The 17204-nt window shown below is 45.4% G+C and overlaps 1 protein-coding gene across 4 annotated transcripts in view; it reads left to right on the top strand.

The window, feature by feature from the left end:
- The window catches only part of LOC135507585 (F-box/WD repeat-containing protein 7-like), a 214837-nt gene that overhangs the window by 170949 nt on the left and 26684 nt on the right, over positions 1 to 17204 (top strand). For 3 of the 4 annotated variants that reach the window (XM_064927119.1, XM_064927117.1, XM_064927116.1), the window contains 2 exons: positions 11039 to 11121; positions 13844 to 13985. In XM_064927119.1, coding sequence (XP_064783191.1) covers positions 11039 to 11121; positions 13844 to 13985 — 225 coding nt within the window. Of the gene's footprint in view, positions 1 to 5351; positions 5996 to 11038; positions 11122 to 13843; positions 13986 to 17204 lie in introns of those variants that run through there. The other variant, XM_064927120.1, reaches the window with a different exon arrangement.

The following is a 17204-nucleotide window of genomic DNA, read 5'->3' as shown; positions in this document are numbered from 1 at the left end:
GCCCCCCCCCCCCCCCCACTGAGAAACTGCAGGAGCCCACCACCCAGATATACTTTTTCCTACAATGCCGCTGGAAGTTAAACACGAGCCTGCTACCTGGTTCCTGCTAATAGATAAAGCACTGGTTTCTTTTGATTAGGAAAATAATCCAGGTGACCTTTTTGTCAGCCAGGGATTTAGTTCCGTTTCTCTCAGTTGTAATCCAGAAAGAGGCACAGTTGGTTAGATAAATGTCACAGTGACGTCCGTCTCTCTTCTCACTTGAACCCCGGGGCAGAACAATATCAAAGTCTTTAGTCAGCGGTTTGATTTCTTATTTACTTATTAAGTATTCCTTCCAGGAAGTGGGAATGCCTTGTGGTGTTATTGTGAAGCCTGACCTTCAATGGCTTTCAGCAGGGAAATAGAAAGTCCAATTTTAGATCCTGATGGCGGATAAACAACTAATAAAGCTCGGTATTAGTTTTGTCACAGTAATTTATGGTGTTATTATCACGGGTCCATAGCACACCCAGTCGCCCCTGGTGTCTTGGGGGGGGGGGGTGTGTGTGTGTGTGTGTGTGTGTGTGTGTGTGCGTACCCTGGCCAGTAGGTTGTCTAAGGGGAGTTAAACTTTTGTTCTCCATAGTGCAGAGTTTTATACACTTTCTCCTCTCCAAACTCACTGTAGTGGAGACTATTGGTCTCTGGAATTTCTGATAGGCTTCCCAGACTTTCAAGAAGCCAGATATCAAGCCTGAGAACAACCTTGGGTCCAGGTTAAGTTACTATTTGACTCTTAACAGCGTGTGATTGGCAGTAATGGACATTGCCCTTCTATCCTCTATTCTGTCCATATCATTTCCCATGGAACAATCGTGATGTCACAATGGGAGATGTCAGTCCTCCTCACTTTAATTTCCTTGTTGACCTGACCCCAATAGAGGCCTGGACTCTTGGGTTGCAGTCGCGTGGGTGGCTAAAGGCTGTTATGCTAATAGCCCCAAGCAGCCACAGGCAGATGTCATTACTCAGAATAATGATCCCCAGAATGGAATGCTGCACCAATGCTACAAGGTTCTATTTGTCACATCTCTCCCCGTGGTCGTCCGTCGATCGCATGTCATCTGTCTGGTTGGAATTGCACCCTGCTATTCCTCTCTCGGTGAGCGGCCATTGAGATCGAAGGCCCCCCCCGCCCACGGTCCCCTATTTTGTCACCGCCAGGACAATGACACGGCGGTTATTCAGCGACGCACCACTGCCCAAGACGTATTTGCTGCTTCAAGTTCAACAAGGCCCCACGTTGAAACGTTTGAGGAGGCCATTCTCCTCCAGCTTGAGCCATTTTCCCACCTATCTGTTGCCTTTGAAAAGCTCAATGTCCAAGTCCATCAAATCCACCTATAGAGAGGGTTAAGTTTTGACCCTTTATTTAATGAAACCTCATGAAGAATGATGAATTCCGTTGAATCACTTCTGCAGTTCCTTTTCTTTTTTTAAATACTGCAGTATCACGTACATAAAAAAAACAGTCATGGGTGCTCAATTCTTCCTGAAGAACTCATAAGCGAATTTCTATTCTGTTGGCTGAAACACTGCCATAGAAATTCATACATCCACATGCTGTAGCCTACTGTTTGTGTAGGAAGCTCCATACGAGAGAGAGGAGAGACATAAAGGGAACCGAGCATTTGCATTTGCCCTCCAGACATACCAATGCGCTGTTACAAGATAGTAATTTTACTACATTCTCCATTCTAGTTCCCAATATATATTCCAACACCGAGAACCATTCATCATATATTATCCTTCTCGCTCCTCTCTCTCTGTCTCTATATATCGCTCTCTATATAGATAGATGGGTAGATAGATCTATATCTAGATATATTTATATATCTATAGAGAGATCTGTCCGTCTCTCTCCCGGAGGTCTATCACTTAAAGACGAGAAGACAAAATGCAGAGAAGGCTAAGATATCAGTCTGAAATGAGTTTACTTCGGAGGACACCTGTACCGGAGTGTCAAGTCTAGGACAAAAAGGCGTCTCAACAGTTTTTACCCCCAAGCCATAAGACTCCTGAACAGATAACCAAATTGTTACCTGGACTATTTGCATTGTGTGCCCCCCCCCCAACCCCTCTTTTTACACTGCTGCTACTCTCTGTTTATCATATATGCTTTGTCACTTTAACGATACATTCATGTACATACTACCTCAATTGGGCTGACCAACCAGTGCTCCCGCACATGGGCTATCTGCATTGTGTCCCACCCACCACCCGCCAACCCCTCTTTTATGCTACTGCTACTCTCTGTTCATCATATATGCGTTTTCACTTTAACAATATCTACATGTGTATATACTACCTCAATCAGCCTGACAAAGCGGTGTCTGTGTGTAGCCTCGCTACTGTTATAGCCTCGTTACTGTATATAGCCTTTCTTTACTTACCTATTGTCACCTAACACCTTTTTTTGCACTGTTGGTTAGAGCCTGTAAGTAAGCATTTCAATGTAAGGTCTACACCTGTTGTATTCGGCGCACTTGACAAATAAACTTTAATTTGATTTGTGGAAGTCCCATGTCTGGGTGGGGAGGGTTTTTAAGAGGTTTTGATAAGTGTTGTGAGGTAAGAGCCTAGCGCCGCTGTCTGTTAATGCTTTACCGAGCGGCAGAAGGGGAGCAACAGAGGTCACAGGCTCTTCAAAGGATGGGGCGCCACCGCTCTCACGTTCCACGCATTCCAACGTACTGTGTTAAGGTTGGGCAGCGAGGGGGTTGTTCTCAAGAGGCCCCAACACACACACACACACACACACACACATCGTCTCGTGTGCTGCTTGGTGTTGCTGTGGCAACAAGAACAAACGAGGAAAGATTTTCAGTGCAGGGAGAAGGGACACACAGACACACGGCGCTCCAGACTATCTTAGTTATACTGCACCTTGACACCTTTAACCCCTCCAACACGAGATTACATGGGGAGCAGGTGAGGCTGCAGTGAGGCCCCTCTCTAAGGCCTCAATTGTACCCTTTAAAGGTAGTTTGTGTCATACATGCAAGTCCTTGTCATAAAACATAAATAGCTGTGTGTGTACATGGTTTACTATCTCTATTAAACTAACATCTGATTATCAAGGTGGCTTGCTTTTCTAAAGCGTTGCTCTATGGCCTGCCTTGTATGAGTTTTCCGATTTCCTTCAAATGGTTTTGGGATACTGGCACATTTTCTCTCCTCTCTTTCTTGTCTCACCAATTCGACAAGTGCCTCTCCTCACCTCTCCCCTCCAAACCCCCGATTTCCCACCTGAATCCAGATGATTGGATAATGACAGGTGTCGAGTGTCTTAATGGCCTTTAGAGCTGGTAAATCTGATTCCCAGTCAGTAACCTGTGAAGAGGGCCTTCCTGTGATCCTCCTCCATTATCTCTGTGTGGTTATCATCTTGACTGACTAATACAGAGGCTGTTAGGGAGGTGGACTGTGGAACAGGGGCAAGAACTCAAGGTGTTGGAGACTCCCTAAAAAAAACACAGCACTTCAATACATCTACGACGGGATTTTTTTATTTAACTTGGCAAGTCATTTAAGAACAAATTCTTATTTACAGTGACGGCCTACCTCAGCCAAACCCTAACCCGGCTGATGCTGGGCCGTCGCCCTATGGGACTCCCAATCACGGCCGGTTGTGATACAGCCTGGAATCAAACCAGGGTCTGTAGTGACGCCTCTTGCACTGCAGTGCACTCGGGAACCCTCGTGGAAGTGACTTTTCATAGCAGTTTAGGAGAGTATTTTTGATAACCCTAATCAAATCATAATCCAGCTTTATTTATATAGCACATTTCAGACAGGAATGCAACGTAACGCACGTCACAGGAAACAACGTTGATAAATAACAATGAAAATAAAACCAGAAATATTTACTACGCAACAATCACAGGATAAAAACAAAAGTATAACCAAAAAAAACAGTTTCTTAACCTTAACCTAATTCTCCTAACCTGCTATGTTAATTCTCCTAACCTGCTGCGTAAGTTCCCGTAACCTGCTATGAAAAAGTAACTTCCGGTCGTAGCTGAATCGAAGTGATGTGTTTTCAGGGAATCTCCAAGGTGTTGATGAGAGGGAAATGGATATGTTTTTTTTTTTAATCAACCTTCACCGGTAATGTGCTGACCGATGTCTTAGAGAGATGTTCTAACAAGATAATAAAACAACGTAGCTCCCATGTTGCCAATGACACTCTCTCAATAGGAAGTATGGCCACTGCAAACAGCTTTTTTGGGAATCGGCCCCTATGGAGAACAAGTCTCAACATGTTCCGAGAATTGCAGGACTGCAGGCTCGTTGCTTTTACCTTGCAGGTGTTTGCAGACCTGATGCAAGATCCCCAGACTACTTTCCCATTTGTCCAAATTGATCAACGTAAACGAAAGGGCTTTTCATGTTTATTTATTTTCTACACAAGGCATTATTTGAATAACAATAGCCGAGCTAGCTACCTGCCAGTGCAGGATTTGTTTACCAGATAGCTGGATAGCCCTGTGCAAATCATCCCTCTTACCTCGGAGGTGACAAATACTATAAAATATTTTCTTTTAACAGTGTGTGTTCACCTCAACCATTATTATTAATTAGTTTGTTCAGCTGTGACTTTGTTTTGTTTTGGACCCAAACCAGTAGTTTAGAGTTGTATTATTTCCCCTCGACAGCAGTGTAATTTGCATGTGATAGCCCTTTCCCAGTTGTGAAGCCATCACCTATGTTCTAGTTATGTTAACAAAGGCCCATCATTGTTTTTGCCCATATTGAAAAGGAATTAGCGTTCATTTCGTGTGTAAATCAGGTGCTGCACCTGAAGTGCATATTGTGTACCGCTGCCGACTAGAGAATAATGGACTTCTTTATCCCCGGGCTAAATGAAGTGTGGAATATAATATATGAATGTTATGCGTTAATATTTCAGCCCATGCATAATAAAGTTTTTAAAAATTGTTTATTCAATATCACATTCTCCCTCTAATATTTATATAGTTTCTCACTTTTCGGGGTGTAATTTGTGTCTGACTGCCTTAAGCAGAGCACTGATTATACAGAATATCCTATTCAAAGCAAGTTGTGATAAATACCTCCTGCCCAGTGATGGGGAAAGAACATTAGCGGTGCCACTGCTGCCATACCATGGGGTGTGTGGGTGGACCGCAACAAGTGAGGGGGAGGGACTAGGTGGTATAAAGCTATGACCGGAAAATGACTTTTTCATAGCAGGTTAGGAGAATTTACACGAATTTGCACAGCAAGTTGGAATAATTAACACGGCAGGTTAGGAGAATTAGGTTAAGGTTAGTGAAACACCTCTCTCACCCTGCTACGAAAAGTCACTTCCGGTCGTAGCTGTACGCCATCGAGTCACATCCGTGATTTCCCCTCCCTTTTCCTGCCTGGCTGCTGTGTATTCGCACCAATAATTGATGCGCTGCGCATACTGTTGATTGTTGGACTGCACCATTCGGCTCCTCACCGCCGGGGTAAATGTAATCCGAGCTCTACACAGAAGCTAGCGTTGTAAAGGCTCTGAAGAGGGCATGGCCCTCCCCTTTCTCCCGAGTTGCAACTTCCCCTTTTTTTATCATCCTTGCTCATTATCCTTGCTCGTGCAGTCCTGTGGGGCAATCGGTAGTGAGAGCCGCCTAGCCTCATCGTTCTGTATTTGAATCGTTACTGAGAAAAATCAATCGGTGTGGCACGGACGGAGCTTTTCCATACAGATAATTCTACTACACCTACCGTCAAGCACGCACGCCCGTTCGGTGACGTGCTCGAGCATGTCCACATCAGAGATTGTCACGGATCTACCCGCGAGCACCCTGCCCTGCTCCCCTTTGCACTGCGATTCTACCACTCTGACATATTGGGGATTCAACGATTCGCAGTGAAGGAAAAGGAACCCACATCCGGATTACCAAACATGGGTTTCTACGGCACTTTAAAGATGATTTTCTATAAAGTGAGTAGGCTTTCTACGTCTATATGCAGCATCATGCCGCACAATCTTGCTGTCATATCGTTGCATGATTGACATATTGACCGAGCGCCTGGGAAATAATTTTCTGCCAGTTGCGAATCGAATGGCTGAAAATGACGCGCCGCTGTATACATCAGCAGATTGAATGGGCAGGCACTGCAGAGGATGAACGGGAACAGCAGGGAAATTATGCGGGGCTCATATCATAGCCGATTTGATTAATATTTTAGAATGACTGAGAGATTCATACTGAGCACATCGGTGCTCGTTTTCGTTATGACATTCAGGGTACATGGATGTCGGCAACAGAATAAATAAATGTTGCTTATGAAATACATTGTTTTTTTATGCATAGGCCTATTGCATAATAATTACACGTGAGGTTTGCTGTCGTAGCTTCACATTTTCCCACTGTAATATTTGAGCAATGAGCATTCATTCCTTTACCATGGATTATGCCCGTTGTTGAAAACGCGGTGACCCAGCCTATCTGCCCATCAATTAACTGCACTTGCGTGTCACACTGACCGTGTGAGCAGTGTGTTCCTTTGCATCACGGCATATTAACCAATAGGCTCCAATGCTTCATTATTTACCCGCATAGAGTGCTCTAACAGCAGGAGGAATGATTAGACTAGATACTTTGTTTTTGATGTGTTTATGGCGGATGGAATTTTCCTCCCATTTCCGCATAGAATAGAACCTCCATTTCCAGGTTATAGTGAGCAATATGTTGTATTTTTAATCCGTGCTTTTAGGTTAGCTTGTAGCTATTCTGTTTCCTATTCCAAATATTTCCCTTGGTCTGCCTGTGTGTTATGCATCAGGCTATTACATATGCAGTTGTGGGCATCTTGTGTTGCCAAGTGACTCACTGTCACTGCATAGTTACCTGTAGGCTATCTGATTTGTGTCTGTTGAATTGCCTGTTGAAGAAGAGACTATATTCCTTACACTGTAGACTTGCTTGAGGCTTCAAGCACAAATGATGGGTCACTGTGTCAGACTGCTGTGTATAAGGCAAAACAGCGTTTATGACAGATTGTTATCCGTCATAGAATGTCATCCAGAAATGCACGCTTATTGTGGTGAAAATTTTCATAGACTTTGGTGATGAGGTTGAAAGACTGCAAGTCGTTTGCTGCAACCAACATCACCGCGTCTCTTAAAAGCGATTACGGTTTCAAGTGCGGATAACATTGACGAATGCGGTTGCTGATCCGCTTAATATCTTGGCTGTGTGGAAAGCGAGCCCTATGAGAGGCAATCAACCGGTATGAACTGAGCACACCGGAAAATCTGAATAACGTCTGTTACCGGGCAGCGGAACGTCCCACACCTCCCGTGTCCGTATCCACCATCGGTTACCGTTAAACAGTTTCGGCACGTTCTCCCGAAACTACGAAAGGGAACGTGCAGCTGTTGATGATTTATAGTGGATCATATTATGTAAACAAATTGGGTAATCACTTCAAATTCATTTGCTCAAAATCCAAGGAGAAAAATGCCGGCTAGTCAAATTGACTGGGCTGCAGAGGTTTGGATGCATTTCAGGTTTTTAATTAGTGGGATTAAAATGTGGACTGTTTGTGTTCTGCCGGGCAAGGCGTTTCCCACCTCTATTCAGAAAGGATTTTAAAAAATGATAATGAGCCTTTCTGTTTATTATTTCCATTTCAAGAGGTATCAAGTAGGCGGCTATAATTTCATACCCAAATTATATTTTTCTGTCATTCACTGTGAGCTCCTGTTGTAGCAAATTCTTCTCAGCCGACTCTTCCTCTCATTTCATATTCTCTCACATTCAATCGGCTATTCTTCAGAGCTGTATAATTTCATGCCTAGATGCTCTTTCTCTGCCATCCACTCAGCTGCTGTTATAGGGAGCATGTTCTACTCTGAAGGGAAGTTAGTGCTCAGTGTTGTAAGAATTGTCTTTTTTAACACCCCCACAGGCAGAGAGTGGGAGACTGGCTGCTTTTTCAAAGCCTAATAGAAAATCCAGTTTGACTTTAATTTCTCAATAGGTCCCTTTGCTATCTGTTCCGTGCAAATGGAGGTTACGGGTGCCCCATCTCTTTCTAGTTATGTCCCAATTCTATTTGTTTCACCAATGGAGATCTTGAAATGATTTCATGGCTGCTTGACATGGTAATTGAATAACTGTGGCGCGCATGGAGAAAGTTATTCCAATTTGTTATATTTTCATAAGGTCTACATTCCAATGAGTAATAACACATTACAGTTGGTTTATCTGTCTTTTCAGACCGACGGGGAGCAAATCTTTATTTTTGTTTATTATAAACTGGTTACCAATGTATTTAGAGTAGTAAAAATAACTGTTTTGTCATACTCATGGTATATGGTCTGATTTCCCACTGCTGTCAGCCAATTGGCATTCACTCACCACCCAGTTTATAATAAGAGAATGATTTCCTCAGATCTTATGAGGTACGCTTTCATTCTCGCTTTCTTGCTCTCTCACACTGCTTTTCAAAATGTCCTTATCTCTCTATCCAGCTCTTCTCCTCCTTCTCACAGTTAGGGAGGTCAGAGGTGTGAGACACAGAGTGACTGATTAGTAGCTGTCTACACACAACATTCTCCGTCTCGTCTTGGGTTACCTTTTCCCACGGCTGAAACACAAGAGACTGGTGGTTGCGCTCTGTGTTTTCAACGCCTGCGCTTGTGAGATTCCCTCGTCAGCCCCCCCCCCCCCCTCCCGCGCGCGCACACACACACACACCCCAACTCTCCCTAGTACTTGAACTGCCATTGCAGTGAGGTCATTCCCTGGAGAACAAGGGATTGGGGTTGAGAATGAACCCCCTAACAATCAGAGAATATCTTATAAAAACCCAACTGCTTCCTCGAGAGAGAATATTTGTAACTAGATGGAAAACACATTGATGATAAATCTTCTGTTCTTCACCAACATTTGGAATGTTGTCATTCTATAATTATTTAATTTTTATCTGCCATTTCTCTTCCAGAATCCCTTTTCATTGCCTTCTCTGCAGTGCATCCCATCAAAATCTCTTCTCAATGATTCTGATTCATCTGTCTGTCTCTCTCCCAGAGCGATGGCTTTCATTTATTTGAACAGTTCTTGATCTGACCCGACTGTCTCGTCAACACGCTGGGAACCATCCCTAATCAAAACCCAGCCAGCTCCTCACAAGAAAGAGAAACCAGAACCACTTCACTCAGCTCAGTTAGACCACCACACACACACTCGGTGCCAAATGATCTGGTGGAAATTCAACAATAATCAATAGTCTTTGATATCAGTATCGTTGGTTGGTCCTCCAATCAACTAGGCTACATCCCCAGCTGTCAAATAATCTGGTGTTGGGTAGAAGTTAAACGATCATTGTTCATCAGTTAAACTTTATTCAGGTATAGGCAAAGTTTATTGTTTAAAGTAGGCCCTCCTCCATACAGACCTCATTGCAGTTCTATAGCCACATTGCAGGCTAGGCTATATTGTCTATTTTTCTGTGGCTCCAGAATTGGCAACAAATTAAACAATTTGCATTCTGAACTTGTCCTTGGCGTAGTTTCTGTCCGTCTCTCAGTGCATCTAGCTAGTGTTCCATTCATGTGTGAGTCCCGACGGTCAGAGTGCAGTGATATGAATAGTTAGTAGGTATTCTTGGTCTGTTATTATAGTCCAGTGTGTGGTGGACATTGCATCGATTTGGGTTAACGTCCCATATAAAAATAGGCTAAATGTCTGCTTATGTCACGATGTACCAGTCACAGACACGACCAAAGTGGAGTAAAGCAAACACAACACGAAAGAGGCTTTGTCTTTTGAAACCCCCAGTGCTCCTCCCTAACCGGGCATTCAATTCACCAAGTGCATAAAAATCCATTTGAGACTCACTGTACAATGATGTTCATTATCCAGGCTCGAACTATGCATCCACTGAGGCAGAAGAGGTTGTGGTGTGTGTGTGTGTGTGGTTTCCCTTGAACCACCCATGTATAAATCGAGCTATTCTAATCAAGGTATTCTTTCTAGCGAAGGGTGCAGTCATTGCCCATCCTGTAGCATATAGCTGCTCCCAAATTATTGTTTCAGTGAGTGTGTGTTCGCGTCCCCCGCTCTTTTTCGGAATACTCCACACCTGTCAGAGGCTCTCAGTATGGAATGCAAACCTATTGGAGTGAAGCTCATCAGTGTTAAAAAAATAAATTTAAAAAAACTACCACACCTCAGCCCTGCCTTTCATTTGGCGTTGGCTAATGTTGGAGCCTAATAAAAATAAATCATAATGTCTTTCAGTTTTAGCCAACCTCTACCACACCTCACCCTGTTCTTTCTCTTAGCTGGAGCCAGCCTAGCCTGTGTTATGCAGCTCCATCATCTGCATTGAGAATGAAACTTCAAAATTCTTTGTCTTTTTATCTATAGGCTGAATAAGTTGGGAACCTTCGGCTTCTTGCTCATAATTTACGTTTGCTCACGTGGAAATGGTTGGTTCACGTGGCGAGGCAAGAGAACTATCTGCTTTTTGTTTTATTCTTGTGAGGATCTGTGCCGTGTGCACAAAAAGGACGACAGTTGTGTTAAAATCATTTTCTGAAGTAAACAGTCAGTGCTTTCCTGCTGTGAGCCTCAAAAGCATTCAAGTCAGCGTTTGTTTGCAATACCAGTTACTCAACAGCAAAATCATTCTTTCCCTGTTCTCAAAGTGAGGCGCTGCTTCGTTCTCCTCAGGAGTACAGCCTGCAAATGTTAATGGCAGAGATGACTCATATCTTCTGTCTTTGAGGAGAAGTAATCTGGAGAGTGAGGCAGCAATGATCATTTACACTCCAGCCAGGTCTCATCTTTCACCAAATGTTAGGGTGCTGCAGGGAGGGTTTTTTTAGTTTTGGGCCCTGTCATTATTTTCTAATAGAGGGGTGCAAGAACGAAGGAACGTGCACACGCACACAAGGGTGTACCTCTGTGGTGTCTGTCTCGCTCTACTGCCTCCTAACATCTCTTCTCCTTTCACCTCTTTTGTTTTGCAGATGAAGAGAAAGTTGGACCATGGCCCAGAGGTCCGATCTTTCCCTTCAGGAAAAAAGCCCTGCAAAGGCTCCGAGTATCCAAGGTAAAGACCCCCTCCCCCCGTACCAACCTCCCCTACCCTATTATCCAGTATCCAAGGTAAAGACCCCCTCCCCCGTACCAACCTCCCCTACCCTATTATCCAGTATCCAAGGTAAAGACCCCCTCCCCCGTACCAACCTCCCCTACCCTGTTATCCAGTATCCAAGGTAAAGACCCCCTCCCCGTACCAACCTCCCCTACCCTGTTATCCAGTATCCAAGGTAAAGACCCCCTCCCCCGTACCAACCTCCCCTACCCTGTTATCCAGTATCCAAGGTAAAGACCCCCTCCCCCGTACCAACCTCCCCTACCCTGTTATCCAGTATCCAAGGTAAAGACCCCCTCCCCCCGTACCAACCTCCCCTACCCTGTTATCCAGTATCCAAGGTAAAGACCCCCCGTACCAACCTCCCCTACCCTGTTATCCAGTATCCAAGGTAAAGACCCCCTCCCCCGTACCAACCCCCCTACCCTGTTATCCAGTATCCAAGGTAAAGACCCCCTCCCCCGTACCAACCTCCCCTACCCTGTTATCCAGTATCCAAGGTAAAGACCCCCCCCCGTACCAACCCCCCTACCCTGTTATCCAGTATCCAAGGTAAAGACCCCCTCCCCCGTACCAACCTCCCCTACCCTGTTATCCAGTATCCAAGGTAAAGACCCCCTCCCCCGTACCAACCCCCCTACCCTGTTATCCAGTATCCAAGGTAAAGACCCCCTCCCCGTACCAACCTCCCCTACCCTGTTATCCAGTATCCAAGGTAAAGACCCCCCGTACCAACCCCCCTACCCTGTTATCCAGTATCCAAGGTAAAGACCCCCTCCCCCCTACCAACCTCCCCTACCCTGTTATCCAGTATCCAAGGTAAAGACCCCCCCGTACCAACCCCCCTACCCTGTTATCCAGTATCCAAGGTAAAGACCCCCTCCCCCCGTACCTACCTCCCCTACCCTGTTATCCAGTATCCAAGGTAAAGACCCCTCCCCCGTACCAACCCCCCCTACCCTGTTATCCAGTATCCAAGGTAAAGACCCCCCCGTACCAACCCCCCTACCCTGTTATCCAGTATCCAAGGTAAAGACCCCCTCCCCGTACCAACCTCCCCTACCCTGTTATCCAGTATCCAAGGTAAAGACCCCCTCCCCCGTACCTACCTCCCCTACCCTGTTATCCAGTATCCAAGGTAAAGACCCCCTCCCCCCGTACCTACCTCCCCTACCCTGTTATCCAGTATCCAAGGTAAAGACCCCCTCCCCCCCGTACCTACCCCTGTTATCCAGTATCCAAGGTAACGACCCAACCCCCTGTTCCCACCTTCCTACCAGTTAACCAATAGATTTAGCCTTCCTACCCAGTAAGACCAGCAATACAAATGGTAAAGAAACCCTGACCCAGTTCTGTTGTATCACAGACAGGATCCAGCAGGCAGCCCCGGTTGTCCCTGTAAGTCAGAATATTATGTGGTTATTCACACTAAGACATAATCCTCATAAGAAGTGCTCACCGCAGCGTGTTCCTTGCCCATTAAAGTGTACTTCATGCCTTCCTGAGGACCCTGACGAAGCACTGCTGCCTCACTCACTGGCAGCACTGTGCTGCTTCTGCAGCCTTGTAATTGCCACACGTTGGTCTAGCTCTCAATCCCGTTTAAAAATAAACCCGTTATGAAACAGACCTCTTTCTCTTACCTCATACTTTTGTCACTAAGCAGAACGGTGTGAGGAACTGCTGAATGGTTGGTTTGGCTAGTACCGAATGAGCGCACGCCATGTGGCTTCCCTTTCGGGGGGTTGACATTGAACTTAATTCTTTGGAACTATGTGCACTTTGAAGTCTGAGGGCGAGAGGCACACTGATAGAAATACCCCTAAAATTCACATTCCAATAGCAGTTCTCTTTCCCCTAAATCAAGTCGATTTTAAAATATTTTTAGTTGAATAAGAACAAGTTAATATCCCAAACAAATTCAATCAAGCTTGTGTGCAGATGCATTTAGTTGATTATTGATAATGGAAACATGGGAATAAACAGCGGGTTTTAGTTCCAGAGAAACTCTTGATGAGAGCAGGTTCATATTTATTCATGCACGGCGTGCTGAAACATTTAGCAACAGACATTTTTAATGCACGTTTCTTAATTGACGTTCAGGTAGTACCTTCCCGTTTCGTGCCTAGTGAATACGACCTTGGTTTCAGTTCAATTCCAGAGAAACCATTACATTTAGAAGAGCCCTGGGCTATTCACTAGGAACCAAACGGAAGCAAACTAAATCAAACGGGTAGGAACCTACCTGAATTTGCCCAATAGATCACTCTGTTTTCATTGTAAAATGTTTTGCTACGTTGTGCACTAATGAACACACCCCAGCTATAGAAACCCAGTTAGTCCCATGGCTGTTTCTCTCATTAGTATCTGTTGTTTGCTTCTCCATCCACCCAACTTTTGTACTCCTTCTCACTGCTATTGTAATTAGTGAGCGGACTGGAAGATAACTGTAGAAGCTGCTACTGCTGCAGTACCTGCACTTTGCCCGCATTTGAAACTATTCATAATGACCTCCGTGTCCCTCGCTATCAATATGACCCTCATCCTTCTCCTCAGAAGAACAGGAGAAATAGTTTTTCTTCAGTATAGTGTCTGGTTATCTTTTCTCCTGAAAAAAAATAAAAATTCTCACGTTCTTACTCTCTCCCTCCCCATCTCTCCATATTTCTCCCCACAGTGCTACAGGGCTGGTCCCCTACCCAGCCACCCCCACCACGTTTGGGCACATCAGGACAGCTAACGGTCAGGGGCAGCACAGGCGACGTATCACCTCCATCCCTTCTCCCACAGGTCTCCAGGAATGGCTCCGGACATTTCAGGTGATTAGTTCCCCCTTCGCTCCTCCAATGTCTTCCTGTCACGTCCATCCTCCCCTTCCTAGTGGTCATTTCAGGTGATTAGTTCCCACTTATCTCCTCCAATGTCTTCCTGTCACGTCCATCCTCCCCTTCCTAGTGGTCATTTCAGGTGATTAGTTCCCCCTTCGCTCCTCCAATGTCTTCCTGTCACGTCCATCCTCCCCTTCCTAGTGGTCATTTCAGGTGATTAGTTCCCCCTTAGCTCCTCCAATGTCTTCCTGTCACGTCCATCCTCCCCTTCCTAGTGGTCATTTCAGGTGATTAGTTCCCACTTAGCTCCTCCAATGTCTTCCTGTCACGTCCATCCTCCCCTTCCTAGTGGTCATTTCAGGTGATTAGTTCCCACTTAGCTTCTCCAATGTCTTCCTGTCACGTCCATCCTCCCCTTCCTAGTGGTCATTTCAGGTGATTAGTTCCCCCTTAGCTCCTCCAATGTCTTCCTGTCACGTCCATCCTCCCCTTCCTAGTGGTCATTTCAGGTGATTAGTTCCCACTTAGCTCCTCCAATGTCTTCCTGTCACGTCCATCCTCCCCTTCCTAGTGGTCATTTCAGGTGATTAGTTCCCACTTATCTCCTCCAATGTCTTCCTGTCACGTCCATCCTCCCCTTCCTAGTGGTCATTTCAGGTGATTAGTTCCCCCTTCGCTCCTCCAATGTCTTCCTGTCACGTCCATCCTCCCCTTCCTAGTGGTCATTTCAGGTGATTAGTTCCCCCTTAGCTCCTCCAATGTCTTCCTGTCACGTCCATCCTCCCCTTCCTAGTGGTCATTTCAGGTGATTAGTTCCCACTTAGCTCCTCCAATGTCTTCCTGTCACGTCCATCCTCCCCTTCCTAGTGGTCATTTCAGGTGATTAGTTCCCACTTAGCTTCTCCAATGTCTTCCTGTCACGTCCATCCTCCCCTTCCTAGTGGTCATTTCAGGTGATTAGTTCCCCCTTAGCTCCTCCAATGTCTTCCTGTCACGTCCATCCTCCCCTTCCTAGTGGTCATTTCAGGTGATTAGTTCCCCCTTCGCTTCTCCAATGTCTTCCTGTCACGTCCATCCTCCCCTTCCGAGTGGTCATTTCAGGTGATTAGTTCCCCCTTCGCTTCTCCAATGTCTTCCTGTCACGTCCATCCTCCCCTTCCTAGTGGTCATTTCAGGTGATTAGTTCCCACTTAGCTCCTCCAATGTCTTCCTGTCACGTCCATCCTCCCCTTCCTAGTGGTCATTTCAGGTGATTAGTTCCCACTTAGCTCCTCCAATGTCTTCCTGTCACGTCCATCCTCCCCTTCCTAGTGGTCATTTCAGGTGATTAGTTCCCACTTAGCTCCTCCAATGTCTTCCTGTCACGTCCATCCTCCCCTTCCTAGTGGTCATTTCAGGTGATTAGTTCCCACTTAGCTTCTCCAATGTCTTCCTGTCACGTCCATCCTCCCCTTCCGAGTGGTCATTTCAGGTGATTAGTTCCCCCTTCGCTTCTCCAATGTCTTCCTGTCACGTCCATCCTCCCCTTCCTAGTGGTCATTTCAGGTGATTAGTTCCCCCTTAGCTCCTCCAATGTCTTCCTGTCACGTCCATCCTCCCCTTCCGAGTGGTCATTTCAGGTGAGTTAGTTCCTACCCGCTAGCTCTGTTCCTAATTGGCCTCTGCTCCCTGAGGAGTGATGGTTCTAACTAAGTAGCTAATTAAGTAAGTAGTTCCTAGTTGCTCCAGAGTTCCTCTCAACTCCTTTGTTACATATGTCTCCCCCCTGGCCGTATTCCTTCGAGGCCCTGGAGCGAGAGCTCATCAAAAAGCTGACGTTGCGCCCAATCAATGTTTCCTCAAGCCTTGAAGGTAATTGCTGCCTTGATGTTTTGGCCCACACATTACCATATGCACTGTAGCATAGGATAGGATTTAGCCTACCTGTTTAGAATACAGGCTCCAATATTGTATTTGTGCAGCCAACGCCCGATGTATACTATGTCAACAGAACAGATGTGATCTTTGTTCAGGTAATCCTTTCAAAGCCACATCGTATTTTAGGCCAGTCAGCTTCGTATGACATATTAGCCTATGGTTGAGTTCTAACGTCACAGCCAATAGCCAATAGAGAAATCCTTTTGTCTTTCAGGTACTTCCTGTAGTGCCTCAGGTCAGAAATAGTTTATTATATAGGGAATAGAGTGCCATTTCAGGCACGGCCGTAATGTTCCTTCTCTGCTTTTTGATAGGGCAACAAAAGCCTTGTTGTGTTGAGGCAACTCCACAAGGATGACTAGTGCTCAGACATCGGAGATTTGTTTCCAGCATTTTGTTAATATCAAATTCAGCATCAGTAAGCACCCCTTTCATCTGAAATGGGAGCAATGCTGAGTTTATTTGACTTGGAAACCAACTCGCTGTAATGCTGCTGCCTTGTTCGCTGAAGTTTTTTACAGCAGGCTTTGTGACTGTATTGACTTTGCCCGTCATAAAGGCCAAATCTTTGGGGAAATAAACAGGAAAGAAATTAGAGTTTTAGCTCCGTCTTCAAAGCATTCTCTGAAGGTAATGGCTGCCTAACCGCCACAAAATGTCAAGAGATCTTTTATTCGAAAAATGGCAATTTGCTAATAACATTCCTGTCGGCAACATCTTTCTGCTAATATTGCAGTGATTAACTTTCTTCACGTCTCTGTTTGGTGAATATACCAGTTTACTGCTATTGTGAAATGTAATCCCACCCTGTAGCGATTTACAGCCACATAAGCCAGACTGCAGCATAGAGATGTCAGGCCAAGTTCATTGGATGCCCGTAAGTCTTACTTCAGGATGTTAAGATTCCACAGCTGTTTAGAACAATGTTGCGTACAAGGTCGGGCTTTTCCGCTCTGTTTACTTCTGCAATAACTACCTGTAAAATCAGTACCTGCCTCTCCGGGATATGGCACAGCATCAAACAATTCAGTCAGACATCCGTTGTCAAATATTGTAACATTGCATTTATCGCTTAATTGTTCCCCAAAAACCACTAATCCTGTGAAATAGCTTGTCCGTGTGAGAGCTCGCCCTCTGTGTGTGTGTGGGTGGGGGGGGGGGGGGGTTGACAGAGCGGGAGAGCGAGAGACTATTCACGTAGTTCACCTGCTATGGCCCCATTTTTGCCTTTCGTCTGACAGCCTCTATTAGACGCAGCTAAACCCACAACGTGCATTCTGTACATTCTCTTTC

The sequence above is a fragment of the Oncorhynchus masou genome, chromosome 21 (assembly GCF_036934945.1).
Source record: "Oncorhynchus masou masou isolate Uvic2021 chromosome 21, UVic_Omas_1.1, whole genome shotgun sequence".
Lineage (NCBI taxonomy): Eukaryota > Metazoa > Chordata > Actinopteri > Salmoniformes > Salmonidae > Oncorhynchus > Oncorhynchus masou.
The sequence above is the reverse complement of the archived record's forward strand: the minus strand, read 5'-3'. Positions and strand labels throughout refer to the sequence as shown.